Source organism: Myiozetetes cayanensis, unplaced genomic scaffold (assembly GCF_022539395.1).
Source record: "Myiozetetes cayanensis isolate MyiCay16 unplaced genomic scaffold, myiCay2020 scf256, whole genome shotgun sequence".
NCBI lineage: Eukaryota > Metazoa > Chordata > Aves > Passeriformes > Tyrannidae > Myiozetetes > Myiozetetes cayanensis.
Genome location: NW_026087473.1, coordinates 3,513 through 18,601, shown reverse-complemented (window position 1 = coordinate 18,601; position 15,089 = coordinate 3,513). Strand labels below are relative to the sequence as shown.

The 15,089-nt window shown below is 59.5% G+C and overlaps 1 protein-coding gene across 1 annotated transcript in view; it reads left to right on the top strand.

Annotated features, from left to right (window-relative positions):
• The window catches only part of LOC126642844 (integrator complex subunit 3-like), a 42,696-nt gene extending 32,200 nt beyond the window's left edge, over positions 1 to 10,496 (top strand). The window contains 12 exon segments of the mRNA XM_050320807.1: positions 282 to 395; positions 1,952 to 2,000; positions 4,690 to 4,857; positions 8,780 to 8,880; positions 9,159 to 9,231; positions 9,760 to 9,773; positions 9,776 to 9,808; positions 9,811 to 9,879; positions 9,882 to 9,916; positions 9,999 to 10,081; positions 10,147 to 10,185; positions 10,315 to 10,496. Of these exon segments, the coding sequence (XP_050176764.1) occupies positions 282 to 395; positions 1,952 to 2,000; positions 4,690 to 4,857; positions 8,780 to 8,880; positions 9,159 to 9,231; positions 9,760 to 9,773; positions 9,776 to 9,808; positions 9,811 to 9,879; positions 9,882 to 9,916; positions 9,999 to 10,076 (734 nt within the window). The 3' untranslated portion in view covers positions 10,077 to 10,081; positions 10,147 to 10,185; positions 10,315 to 10,496.
• The last annotated feature ends 4,593 nt before the right edge of the window (positions 10,497 to 15,089 follow it).

The window sequence follows — 15,089 nt, the reverse complement described above, 5'->3', positions numbered from 1 at the left end:
CCCCTGTCCCCATTGCTCCTCCTGTCCCCTCTGTCCCCACTGTCCCATCCCCTCTGTCCCTCCTTGTCCCCATTGTCCCCCTGTCCCCTCTGTCCCTCTGTCCCCACTGTCCCCATCCCCTCTGTCCCCCTGTCCCTCTGTCCCCTGTCCCTGTCCCCCATTGTCCCTGCTGTCCCATCTGTCCCCTCGTCCCCACTGTCCCCTCTGTCCCCAATGTCCCCCCATTGTCCCCACTGTCCCATTGTCCCCTCTGTCCCCCTGTCCCCATTGTCCCCCCACAGTCCAGAGCCTGGACTGGGAGACGTTCGAGCAGTACTGCACGTGGCAACTGTTCCTGGCCCACAGCATCCCCCTGGAGACCATCATCCCAATCCTACAGCACCTGAAGTACAAGGGTAGGGACCTTCCTCATCATCCCTATCATCATCCCCATCATCCTCATCATCCCCATCATCATCCCCATCATCCCAATCCTACAGCACCTCAAGTACAAGGGTAGGGACTGTTCCCATCATCCCCATCATCCCCATCATCCCCATCATCATCCCCATCATCCTCATCATCCCCATCATCATCCCCATCATCCCAATCCTACAGCACCTCAAATACAAAGGTAGGGACTGTTCCCATCATCCTCATCATCCCTATCATCATCCCCATCATCATCCCCATCATCATCCCCATCATCCCCATCATCATCCCCATCATCCCCATCATCATCCCAATCCTACAGCACCTCAAGTACAAGGGTAGGGACCTTCCCCATCATCCCCATCATCCTCATCATCCCCATCATCCCAATCCTACAGCACCTCAAATACAAGGGTAGGGACCTTCCCCATCATCCCCATCATCCTCATCATCATCCCCATCATCCCAATCCTACAGCACCTCAAATACAAGGGTAGGGACTGTTCCCATCATCCCAATCCTACAGCACCTCAAATACAAGGGTAGGGATATCCCCATCATCCTCATCATCATCATCATCCCCATCATCCCCATCATCCCCATCATCCCAATCCTACAGCACCTCAAATACAAGGGTAGGGACCTTCCCCATCATCCCCATCATCCCCATCATCATCCCCATCATCCCAATCCTACAGCACCTCAAGTACAAGGGTAGGGATATCCCCATCATCCCAATCCTACAGCACCTCAAGTACAAGGGTAGGGATGTTCCCATCATCCTCATCATCCTCATCATCCCCATCATCATCCCCATCATCATCCCCATCATCATCCCCATCATCCCAATCCTACAGCACCTCAAGTACAAGGGTAGGGACCTTCCCCATCATCCCCATCATCCTCATCATCCCCATCATCATCATCCCCATCATCCCCATCATCCTCATCATCCCCATCATCCCCATCATCCCCATCATCCCCATCATCATCCCCATCATCATCCCAATCCTACAGCACCTCAAGTACAAGGGTAGGGACCTTCCCCATCATCCCCATCATCCTCATCATCATCCCCATCATCCCCATCATCATCCCCATCATCCCAATCCTACAGCACCTCAAATACAAGGGTAGGGATATCCCCATCATCCTCATCATCATCCCCATCATCCCCATCCCCATCATCCCCATCATCATCCCAGTCCTACAGCCCCTCAAGTACAAGGGTAGGGACCTTCCCATCATCCCCATCATCCTCATCATCATCCCCATCATCATCCCCATCATCATCCCCATCATCCCCATCATCATCCCAATCCTACAGCACCTCAAGTACAAGGGTAGGGACCTTCCCCATCATCCTCATCCTCATCATCCTCATCATCATCCCCATCATCCCCATCATCCCCATCATCATCCCAATCCTACAGCCCCTCAAACACAAGGTTGGGGACTGTCCCCAGCCCCGGGGGGGACTCAGGGGGGACACTCTGGGACCCCCCCCGGGGCTGATCCCGTTCCCTCCTCCTTTCCCCAGAGCACCCCGAGGCCCTGTCCTGCCTCCTGCTGCAGCTGCGCAGGGAGAAGTGAGTCTGGGGGCTCAGGGGTCCTGGGGGCTGAGGGGGCAGGAGTGCACTGGGAGTGTCCCCTGGCAGCTGGGATGAACTGGGATGCACTGGGATGAACTGGGATAACGGGAGCCCGGCAGTGCCTGGAATTCTGGGGGAAGGGGGCTCTGGGGGATCCAAGGTGGGTCCTGGGGGCTCTGGGGGTCCTGGGGGGCTGAGGGGGGCAGGGAGCACTGGGAGTGTCCCCTGGCAGCTGGGATGCACTGGGATGAACTGGGATAGAAGGGAGCCCTGGCAGTGCCTGGAATTCTGGAGGGGGGCACTAAGGGGGTCTGTGGGGGATCCAAGGTGAATCCTGGGGGGCACTGAGGGGGTCCTGGGAGGACACTGAGGGGTCCTGGGGTCACTGAGGGGGTCTGGGGTCACTGAGAGGGGTCTGGGGGCACTGAGGGGGTCTGGGGTCACTGGGGGGTCACTGAGGGGTCCTGAGGGGCTCTGGGGGATCCAAGGTTGGTCTGGGGTCGTTGAGGGGTCCTGGGGGCACTGAGGGGGTCCTGGGGGCACTGAGGGGTCTTGGGGGCACTGAGGGGGTCTGGGGTCACTGAGGGGGTCCGGGGGGATCCGAGGTGGGTCCTGGGGGTCCTGGATTTGGGGATGGTTTGTGGGGGCACCAAGGGGCAGTTCCAGCCACCCCATTGCCCCCCAGGAGCGGGATCCCCTGGGAAAACCCCCTGGAACCCTCATTTGGGGTGGGGTAGGGGGGGAAACCCCACCCTGGGGGTACTCCTGGCAGCTCTGGGGGGTGGGATTGGGTCATTTGATGCCTCCCCATCCCCGAAATCCCCCCCAGGCCCAGCGAGGAGATGGTGAAATGGGTGGGGGGAGATGGTGAAATGGGTGGGGGGAGATGCTGAAATGGGTGGGATTGGGTCATTTGATGCCTCCCCATCCCCTAAACCCCCAGGCCCAGCGAGGAGATGGTGAAATGGGTGGGGGGAGATGGTGAGGATGAGTAGGGGGGTTGATTTTGATGCCTCCCATCCCCTAAAATCCCCCAGGCCCAGCGAGGAGATGGTGAAATGGGTGGGGGGAGATGCTGAAATGGGTGGGATGGAGGTGATTTTGATGCCTCCCCATCCCCAAACCCCCAGGCCCAGCGAGGAGATGCTGAAATGGGTGGGGAGATGATGAAATGGAGTGGGATGGGGTGATTTGATGCCTCCCCATGCCCGGATTTCCCCAGGCCCAGCGAGGAGATGGTGAAGATGGGTGGGGGAGATGATGAAGATGGGTGGGGAGATGCTGAAATGGGTGGGGGGAGATGGTGAGGATGAGTAAGGGGGTTGGTTTTGATGCCTCCCATCCCCACAATCCCCCCAGGCCCAGCGAGGAGATGGTGAAATGGGTGGGGGGAGATGATGAAGATGGGTGGGGGGATATTTTGATGCCTCCCCATCCCTAAAATCCCCCCAGGCTCAATGAGGAGATGGTGAAATGGGTGGGGGGAGATGCTGAAGATGGGTGGGGGATGTTTTGATGCCTCCCCATGCCTGGATTTCCCCCAGGCCCAGCGAGGAGATGGTGAAGATGGGTGGGGGGAGATGATGAAATGGGTGGGGATGTTTGATGCCTCCCCATCCCCATAATCCCCCAGGCTCAGCGAGGAGATGGTGAAATGGGTGGGGGGAGATGATGAAATGGGTGGGGGGATATTTTGGTGCCTCCCCATCCCCTAAAATCCCCCCAGGCTCAATGAGGAGATGATGAAATGGGTGGGATTGGGTCATTTGATGCCTCCCCATCCCCCAAACCCCCCAGGCCCAGCGAGGAGATGCTGAAATGGGTGGGGAGATGCTGAAATGGGTGGGGAGATGATGAAATGGGTGGATGGGGTTTTGATGCCTCCCCATCCCCTGGAATCCCCCAGGCCCAGCGAGGAGATGATGAAATTGGTGGGGGGAGATGGTGAGGATAGTAGGGGTTGATTTTGATGCCTCCCCATCCCCAAACCCCCCAGGCCCAGCGAGGAGATGATGAAATGGGTGGGATTGGGTGATTTGATGCCTCCCATCCCAAAATCCCCCCAGGCCCAGCGGGGAGATGGTGAAATGGGTGGGGAGATGATGAAGATGGGTGGGGGGATATTTTGGTGCCTCCCATCCCCAAAATCCCCCAGGCCCAGCGAGGAGATGCTGAAATGGGTGGGGGGAGATGGTGAGGATGGGTGGGGGATTGGTATTTGTTGCCTCCCCATCCCCCAAAATCCCCCAGGCCCAGCGAGGAGATGGTGAAATGGGTGGGGGGAGATGGTGGGGGATGTTTTGATGCCTCCCCATGCCTATTCCCAGGCCCAGCGAGGAGACGGTGAAATGGGTGGGGGGAGATGGTGAAGATGGGTGGGGAGATGGTGAAATGGGTGAGATGGGGTCATTTTGTTGCCTCCCCATCCCCAAATCCCCAGGCCCGAGAGACGGTGAAATGGGTGGGGAGATGCTGAAATGGGTGGGGGGAGATGGTGGGGGTTGATTTTGATGCCTCCCATCCCCCAAACCCCCCAGGCCCAGCGAGGAAATGATGAAATGGGTGGGATTGGCATTTGTGCCTCCATCCCGTCAGGCCCGGAGAGATGGTGAAGATGGGTGGGGGGAGATGGTGAGGATGAGTAGGGGGGTTGATTTTGATGCCTCCCATCCCCTGGAATCCCCAGGCCCAGCGAGGAGATGGTGAAGATGGTGCTGAGCCGGCCCTGCCACCCCGAGGACCAGTTCACCACCAGCATCCTGCGGCACTGGGGGCTGCGCCACGACGACCTCCTGGGCGAGCACATCAAGGCCCTGCTCATCAAGAACAACAGCCTGCCCAGGAAGAGGCAGAGGTGGGGAGGCATTCCCGGCCTTGGGAATGCGGGAAAGGGGCAGAAAGGGGCGGGGAGGGTGGTTGGTGCCGGTGCTGGTTGGTAAATTGTGTCCCCCCCCCACTTCCAGTGGAATTCCCAACCTAAGGGATGGGATTGGGGTTCTTTATCTGTTCTGGGAAAGAGCTGGGCCCCATTGCCAGAGAATTCCCAACCTAAGGAATGGGATTATTGGGGTTCTTTATCTGTTCTGGAAAGGAGCTGGGCCCCCTTCCCATGGAATTCCCAACCTATGGAATGGGATTGGTTTGTTCTTCACTCATCCTGGGAAAGAGCTGTGCCCCATTCCCATGGAATTCCCAACCTAAGGAATGGGATTGGGATTTCTTACCAGTCCTAGGAAACAACTGGGCCCCATTCCCATGGAATTCCCAACCTAAGGAATGGGATTGGGGTTCCTCACCATGTCCTAGGAAACAGTTGTGCCCCATTCCCATGGAATTCCCAACCTAAGGAATGGGATTGGGGTTATTTATCTGTCCTGGGAAAGAGCTGTGCCCCCTTCCCAGAGAATTCCCAGCCTAAGGAATGGGATTGGGGTTCTTTATCTGTCCTGGGAATGAGCTGTGCCATGGAATTCCCAAGGAATGGGATTGGTGTGTTCTTCACTCATCCTGGAAAGAGCTGGGCCCCATTCCCAGAGAATTCCCAACCTAAGGAATTGAATTGGGGTTTCTTAGCTGTCCTGGAAAGAGCTGTGCCTGATTCCCAGAGAATTCCCAACCTATGGAATGGGATTGGGGTTTCTTACCCATCCTGGAAAGAGCTGTGCCCTCTTCCCAGAGAATTCCCAACCTATGGAGTGGGATTGGTGTTTCTTAGCTGTCCTGGAAAGAACTGTGCCCCATTCCCATGGAATTCCCAACTGTGGAGTGGGATTGGGGTTCTTTATCTGTCCTGGGAAACAGCTGGGCCCCATTCCCATGGAATTCCCAACCTAAGGAATGGGATTGGTGTGTTCTTCACTCATCCTGGAAAGGAGCTGTACCCCATTCCCATGGAATTCCCAACCTAAGGAATGGGATTGGGATTTCTTACCAGTCCTAGGAAACAACTGGGCCCCATTCCCATGGAATTCCCAACCTATGGAATGGGATGGGTGTTTCTTACCTGTCCTGGGAATGAGCTGTGCCATGGAATTCCCAAGGAATGGGATTGGTGTGTTCTTCACTCATCCTGGAAAGAGCTGGGCCCCATTCCCAGAGAATTCCCAACCTAAGGAATGGGATTGGGGTTCTTTATCTGTCCTGGAAAGAGCTGGGCCCCCATTCCCATGGAATTCCCAACCTATGGAATGGGACTGGTGTTCCTCAGCCTGTCCTGGAAAGAGCTGTGCCCCTTCCCAGGAATTCCCAACCTAAGGAATGGGATTGGGGTTCCTCATCTGTCCTGGAAAAGCTGTGCCCCATTCCATGGAATTCCAACCTAAGGAATGGGATTGGTGTTTCTTATCTGTCCTGGGAAAAAGCTGTGCCCCCTTCCCAGAGAATTCCCAACCTAAGGAATGGGATTGGAGTTCTTTATCTGTCCTGGGAATGAGCTGTGCCCCTGCCCATGGAATTCCCAAGGAATGGGATTGGTGTGTTCTTCACTCATCCTGGAAAGAGCTGGGCCCCATTCCCAGAGAATTCCCAACCTAAGGAATTGAATTGGGGTTTCTTAGCTGTCCTGGAAAGAGCTGTGCCTGATTCCCAGAGAATTCCCAACCTATGGAATGGGATTGGGGTTTCTGAGCTGTCCTGGAAAGAGCTGTGCCCTCTTCCCAGAGAATTCCCAATCTATGGAGTGGGATTGGTGTTTCTTAGCTGTCCTGGAAAGAACTGTGCCCCATTCCCATGGAATTCCCAACTGTGGAGTGGGATTGGGGTTCTTTATCTGTCCTGGGAAACAGCTGGGCCCCATTCCCATGGAATTCCCAACCTAAGGAATGGGATTGGTGTGTTCTTCACTCATCCTGGAAAGGAGCTGTACCCCATTCCCATGGAATTCCCAACCTAAGGAATGGGATTGGGATTTCTTACCAGTCCTAGGAAACAACTGGGCCCCATTCCCATGGAATTCCCAACCTATGGAATGGGATTGGAGTTCTTTATCTGTCCTGGGAATGAGCTGTGCCATGGAATTCCCAAGGAATGGGATTGGTGTGTTCTTCACTCATCCTGGAAAGAGCTGGGCCCCATTCCCAGAGAATTCCCAACCTAAGGAATGGGATTGGGGTTCTTTATCTGTCCTGGAAAGAGCTGGGCCCCATTCCCAGAGAATTCCCAACCTATGGAATGGGACTGGTGTTCCTCACCCTGTCCTGGGAATGAGCTGTGCCCCCTTCCTGTGGAATTCCCAACCTAAGGAATGGGATTGGTGTTTTTTAGCTGTCCTGGAAAGAGCTGTACCCCCTTCCCATGGAATTCCACCCCTAAGGAATGGGATTGGAGTTCTTTATCTGTCCTGGGAAAGAGCTGTGCCTCATTCCCAGAGAATTCCCAGCCTAAGGAATGGGATTGGATTTCCTTATCTGTCCTGGAAAAGAGCTGTGCCCTCTTCCCAGAGAATTCCCAGCCTAAGGAATGGGGTTGGGGTTTCTTAGCTGTCCTGGAAAAGAGCTGTGCCCCATTCCCATGGAATTCCCAACCTAAGGAATGGGATTGGGGTTCCTCACCCCATCCCCCATCCTGGAAAAGAGCTGTGCCATGGAATTCCACCCCTAAGGAATGGGATTATTGGGGTTTCTTACCCATCTTGGAAAGAGCTGTGCCCCCTTCCCAGAGAATTCCCAACCTATGGAATGGGATTGGGGTTCTTTATCTGTCCTAGGAAAGAGCTGGGCCCCATTCCCATGGAATTCCCAACCTAAGGAATGGGATTGGGGTTCTTTATCTGTCCTGGAAAGAGCTGGGCCCCATTCCCATGGAATTCCCAAGGAATGGGATTGGTGTGTTCTTCACTCATCCTGGAAAGGAGCTGGGCCCCATTCCCAGAGAATTCCCAACCTAAGGAATGGGATTGGGGTTCTTTGTCTATCCTGGAAAGAGCTGTGCCCCCTTCCTGTGGAATTCCCAACCTATGGAATGGGATTATTGGGGTTCCTCACCTCATCCTGGGAATGAGCTGTGCCATGGAATTCCACCCCTAAGGAATGGGATTGGGGTTCTTTAGCTGTCCTGGAAAGAACTGTGCCCCATTCCCATTGGAATTTCCAACCTAAGGAATGGGATTGGGATTTCTTACCAGTCCTAGGAAACAACTGGGCCCCATTCCCATGGAATTCCCAACCTATGGAATGGGATGGGTGTTCCTCACCCTGTCCTGGGAATGAGCTGTGCCCCATTCCCAGAGAATTCCCAGCCTAAGGAATGGGATTGGGGTTTCTTAGCTGTCCTGGAAAAGAGCTGTGCCATGAAATTCCACCCCTAAGGAATGGGATTGGGGTTCTTTATCTGTCCTGGAAAAGAGCTGGGCCCCATTCCCATGGAATTCCCAACCTAAGGAATGGGATTGGGGTTTCTGAGCTGTCCTGGAAAGAGCTGTGCCCCATTCCCATGGAATTCCCAACTGTGGAGTGGGATTGGGGTTCTTTATCTGTCCTGGGAAACAGCTAGGCCCCATTCCCATGGAATTCCCAACCTAAGGAATGGGATTGGGGTTCCTCACCTGTCCTGGAAAGAGCTGTGCCCCCTTCCCAGAGAATTCCCAACCTATGGAATGGGATTGGTGTGTTCTTCACTCATCCTGGAAAGGAGCTGTACCCCATTCCCATGGAATTCCCAATTCCCACCCCTTGTTTTTTCGGGAGGGGTCCTGCCCTGTCCTGGGTAACCTCCCCCTGGATTTGGGGGGGGTTTTTTCCCATCCCAAATCCCAAATTCCCTGTGTTTTTCCCCCCCAGCCTGCGCAGCTCCAGCAGCAAACTGGCCCAGCTGACCCTGGAGCAGATCCTGGAGCACCTGGATAACCTCAGGCTCAACCTCACCAACACCAAACACAACTGTGGGTGCCCCCAGGGGCTCTGGGAATGTTGGGAATGCCAGGAATGCCGGGAATGTGGGATGGGGTGGGATGGGGGTGATGGGGAGGGGTTCCTCTGCCTGCAGGGACCATCCCAGTGGGAATACCCTGGGATAATGGGAGCAACAGGGGGGGTTCTCCCATCCCAGTGACCCCACAGTGCACTGGGAGGCTCTGCCCCATCTCCAGAGCCTCCAGGTGGGGTGGGATCCGTGTGGGATGACATTCCATGACCCCCCATTCCTGCTTTTCACCCCCAGTTTTCAGCCAGACCCCGATCCTGCAGGCGCTGCAGCACGTCCAGGCCAGCTGTGACGAGGCCCACAAGATGAAGTGAGCCCTTCCCTTCCCAAATCTTCCCTTCCCTTCCCTTCCCTTCCCTTCCCTTCCCTTCCCTTCCTTCCCTTCCTTCCCTTCCCTTCCCTTCCCAAACCTTCCCTTCCCTTCCCTTCCCTTCCCAAACCTTCCCTTCCCTTCCCTTCCCTTCCCTTCCCAAACCTTCCCTTCCCTTCCTTTCCCTTCCTTTCCCTTCCCAAACCTTCCCTTCCCTTCCCAAACCTTCCCTTCCCAAACCTTCCCTTCCCTTCCCTTCCCTTCCCTTCCCTTCCCTTCCTTCCCAAACCTTCCCTTCCCTTCCCAAACCTTCCCTTCCCAAACCTTCCCTTCCCTTCCCTTCCCTTCCTTCCCTTCCCTTCCCTTCCCTTCCTTCCTTCCCTTCCCAAACCTTCCCTTCCCTTCCCTTCCCTTCCCTTCCCTTCCCTTCCCTTCCCTTCCTTCCCTTCCCTTCCTTCCCTTCCTTCCCTCCCCTCCCTCCTCCTCCCCTCCCCCAAACCCCTGATTTCCCCTTTTCCCTTTTTCCAGGTTTTCTGACCTGTTTTCCTGGCTGAGGAATACGAGGACTCCTCATCCAAAGCCCCAAGAGCCGCCGGAAGGCTCCGGCTCTGGCGAGCCAGCGGAGCCGCAAGAGCGCCGCGCAGCCCCCAACACCGAGGAGGAGTCTGCATCCAGCAGCGCCTCAGTGAGACCCCAACCCACCCCCTGACCCCCCGGACCCCCTCCTCACCCCCACACCCCACAAATGATCCCCCACTCCCACGCAGGAGGAAGAGGACACCAAACCCAAACCCGCCAAGAGGAAAAGGAAAGGCTCGTCCGCCGTGGGCTCTGACAGCGACTGAGGGGGAGCAACCCCCCCTTTGCCTCCACTGGGACCCCCCATCTCTGTGGACCCCCTCACAGTGAGGGGAGGGAGCAACCCCCACTTAACTCCCCTGGGACACCCCCATCCCCGTGGGACCCCCCCTCACAGTGAGGGGAGGGAGGACTCCCCCTTTGCCTCCACCCCCATCTCTGTGGGACCCCCCCTCAGTGAGGGTGGGATCCCCACCCCCTTAACTCCCCTGGGACACCCCCATCTCTGTGGGACCCCCCTCAGTGAGGGGAGGGAGCAACCCCCCCTTAACTCCCCTGGGACACCCCCATCTCTGTGGGACCCCCCTCAGTGAGGGGAGGGAGCAACCCCCCTTTCCCTCCACCCCCATCTCTGTGGGACCCCCCCTCAGTGAGGGGAGGGAGGACTCCCCCTTTGCCTCCACCCCCATCTCCGTGGGACCCCCTCAGTGAGGGGTGGGACTCCCACCCCTTAACTCCCTGGGACACCCCCATCTCTGTGGGACCCCCTCAGTGAGGGTGGGACTCCCACCCCTTGCCTCCCTGGGACACCCCCATCTCTGTGGGACCCCCCCTCAGTGAGGGGTGGGACCCCCCAACCCCATGGGACCCCCTCACAGTGAGGGGTGGGACCCCCATCTCAATGGGACCCCCCACAGTGAGGGGTGGGAGCAACCCCCCCTTAACTCCCCTGGGACACCCCCATCTCTGTGGGACCCCCTCAGTGAGGGTGGGACCCCACCCCCTTGCCTCACCTGGGACACCCCCATCTCTGTGGGACCCCCCCCTCACAGTGAGGGGAGGGAGCACCCCCCCTTTGCCTCCACCCCCATCTCTTTGGGACCCCCCCTCAGTGAGGGTTGGGAGCACCCCCCCTTTGCCTCCACCCTCATCTCTGTGGGACCCCCCCTTCAGAGTGAGGGGTGGGACACCCCCATCTCAATGGGACCCCTCACAGTGAGGGGTGGGAGCACCCCTTTGCCTCCCCTGGGACACCCCCATCTCAATGGGACCCCCTCACAGTGAGGGGTGGGAGCACCCCCCCCTTAACTCCCCTGGGACACCCCCATCTCAATGGGACCCCCTCACAGTGAGGGGTGGGAGCACCCCCCCTTTCCTCCCCTGGGACACCCCCATCTCTGTGGGACCCCCCCTCACAGTGAGGGGTGGGACCCCCCACCCCCATGGCACCCCCTCACAGTGAGGATTGGGTCAATGGGACCCCCCCCACCTTAATGGGACTCCCCATCTCCATGGGACCCCCAATGGAATCCCCCATCTCGATGGGACCCCTCACAGTGAGGGTTGGGACCCTCCCACCTTAATGAGACCCCCATCTCCATGGGACCCCCCAATGGAATCCCCCATCTCGATGGGACCCCTCACAGTGAGGGTTGGGTCGATGGGACCCCCCCATCTCAATGGGACCCCCCCACAGTTAGGGTTGGGAACCCCCATCTCGATAGGACCCCCCCATCTCAGTGGGACCCCTCACAGTGAGGGTTTGGGACCCCCCCCAACCTCAATGGGACCCTCCCCATCTAAATGGGATCCCCCACCTCGATGAGACCCCCCACAGTGAGGCTGGGACCCCCCAGCCTCAATGGGCCTCCCATCTTGGATGGGACCCCCATAGTGAGGGTTGAGACCCCCATCTTGATGGGACCCCCAAAGTGAGGGCTGGGACCCCCCCCATCTTGATGGGAGTCCCCCCACAGTGAGGGTTGGGACCCTCCCCCATCTTGATGGGATCCCCCCAACCTCAATGGGACCCCTCCCCAACCTCAATGGGCTCCCCATCTTGATGGGACCCCCATAGTGAGGTTGGGACCCCCATCTTGATGGGACCCCTCATAGTGAGGGTTGGGACCTCCCCCAATGGAATCCCATCGTGGGGACCTCACAGTGAGGGTTGGGTCGATGGGACCCCATCTCAATAGGACCCCCACAGTTAGGGTTGGGAACTCCATCTCGATAGGACCCCCATCTCAGTGGACCCCACAGTGAGGTTTGGGACCCCCAGCCTCATGGGACCCTCCCATCTAAATGGGATCCCCACTCGATGAGACTCCCCACAGTGAGGGCTGGGACCCCAGCCTCAATAGGACCCCCATCTTGATGGGACCCCTACAGTGAGGGTTGAGACCCCATCTGATCGGACCCCAAAGTGAGGTTGGGACCCCCATCTTGATGGGAGTCCCCACAGTGAGGGTTGGGACCCTCCCCATCTTGATGGGATCCCCAACCTCAATGGGACCTCCCAACCTCAATGGGCTCCCCATCTTGATGGGACCCCCATAGTGAGGGTTGGGACCTCTCCCCATCTTGATGGGACCCCCATAGTGAGGGTTGGGACCCCCCCATCTTGATGGGACCCCCCCAGTGAGGGTGGGGACCCCCAAACCGGTGCCAGCACATCCCATGGGAACAGGGCCAGGACCCCCCTTCTTCACAAGGTGGGGAGGGTCTCGAGTGTCCCCCATCCTCTATGGGGTCCCTCCCTGAGGGACACGTGAAATGAGGGGGAGACACACCCAACCCCTCAACCCCCTCCCCAAATTTTGGTATAGAAATGTAAATAAAGGTGGAACTGTCGATGCTCCGGGATGATTTGGGGAGGGGGACACGGGGGAGGGAGGGGAGGGGACACATCGACCACCCCCAGAGCCCCTCCCACCCCCACCTTGGGAGGCGACAAGGGAGACCCCTTGGGAGGGGTGGGTTTGGATGGGAGGGTCGGTCCTGGTCACACCGAGTGAGGAGGGGTGACACCCCGCCCCTCCTCCCCCGCGGGGCTGAGTCAGCGTTTTTCGTGTTTTTAAAAGAAAAAAACAAACAAAAACCAGCAATAAAAACCCGCCCTGTTTTTTGTACCAAACGGCCCCGATTTTGTGTCGTGGGGAGGGGGAGGAGGGGAGGAGGGGAAATTGGGGCGGGGTCACGCGTGGGCACGTGGATCCCCGGGAATGCCGAGCTGCCAAATCCACCCCCATCCCAAAAACAAACGGGCCGGGAATCTGGGACAGGGAGGGACGGGGGGACACGGGGGACACGAGGGAGGACACGGGGGGGACACGGGGAGGGACACGGGGGAGGAGGGACATGGGGGGACACGGGGGACACGGGAGGGGACACAGGGAGGGGACACGGAGTGGGACACGGGGGACACGGGAGGGGACACGGGGAGGAGGGGACACGGAGGAGCACGAGGAGGCCGGGAGGGGGACACGGGGAGGACACGGGGGTGACACGAGGGGAAACACGAGGGGGACACGAGGGGAGGAGGACATGAGGGGGACACGGGGAGGGGACACGGGGAGGGGACACGGGGGGTGACACGAGGGAGGGGACACGAGGAGGGACACAGGGGGTGGGACACGAGGGGGACACGGGGAGGGACATGAGGGGGACACGGGGGTGGGACATGGGAGGGGACACGAGGGGGACACGGGGAGGGACACGGGGGTGGGACATGGAGGGGACACGGGGAGGGGACACGGGGGTGACACGGGGAGGGGACACGGGGGAGGGGACAGGGAGGGAGCACGAGGGGAGGCCGCGAAGGGGGACACAGGGAGGGGACACGGGGGACACGGGAGGGGACACGGGGAGAGGAGGGGACACGGGTGGGTGACACAGGAGGAGGACACGGAGGGGGGACACGGGGAGGGGACACGGGGAGGGACACGGGGGAGGGGACAGGGAGGGAGCACGAGGGGAGCCACGAAGGGGACACGGGGAGGGACACGGGGGACACAGGGGGTGACACGGGAGGACACGGAGGGGGACACGGGGTGGGACATGGAGGGGACACGGGGAGGGGACACAGGGAGGGACACGGGGAGGACATGGGGAGGGGACACGAGGAGGACATGGGGAGGGGACACGAGGGAGGCCGCGAAGGGGGACACGGGGAGGGGACACAGGAGGGACACGGTGGGGACACGGAGGGACATGAGGGGGACACAGGGGGACACGGGAGGGACACGGGAGGGGACACGGGAGGGACACGAGGAGGCCAGTGGAGGGGACACGGCAGGGGACACGAGGGGACACGGAGGGGGACACGGGGGGTGACACGGGGGTGGGACACGAGGGGGGACACGGGGAGGGGACAGGGAGGGACACGAGGGGGGACACGGGGGGTGAGACGGGGAGGACACGAGGAGGGGACAGGGAGGGAGCACGAGGGGGACACGGGGGGGACACGGAGGGGGACACGGGGAGGGATACGGGGAGGGACACGGGGGAGGGGACAGGGAGGAGCACGAGGGAGGCCATGGAGGGACACGGGGAGGGACACAGGGGAGGAGGGACATGGGGGACACGGGGGACACGGGGGGACACGGGGAGGGGACACGGGGGAGGGGACACGAGGGGAGCGGACAGGAGGGAGCACGAGGGGAGGCCGCGAAGGGGACACAGGGGTGGCACACGGGGAGGGGACACGGGGAGGGGACACGAGGAGGGGACACAGGGAGGGACACAGGAGGGGACACGGGGAGGGACACGGGGAGGGGACACGGGAGGGGACACGAGGGGGGACACGGGGAGGGACACGGAGGGAGCACGAGGGAGGCCGCGAAGGGGGACACAGGGAGGGGACACGGGGGAGGAGGGACACGGGGGAGTTGGCCATGGGAGCCCGTGAAGGGGGATAAGGGGATAGGGCTTGGGGGGCGTGGAAGGGACAAGGGGGTCCGTGGGGACACAACAGGGTGCGTGGGGGTGCAGGGGCACGGGGGACGTGGGGGATGTCGGGGGGACAGGGTGGGCACGGGGACGTGGGGGATGTCAGGGGAGGGTGGACACGGGGAACGTGGGGATGTCGGGGGATGTCGCGGGGAGGGGGTCCCGCGGGCTCGTGACCGCGGTGGGCGTAATAAAAGAGGGCGCGACCACCAAAAAGTGAATGGGCGTGACCCAAAAAATGTGGGCGTGGCCTAAGTGGGCGTGTCCGCCCCGTCCAGGAGGGAGGGAGGGAAGGAGGGAAGGAGGGAAGGAGGGAGGGAAGGAGGAGG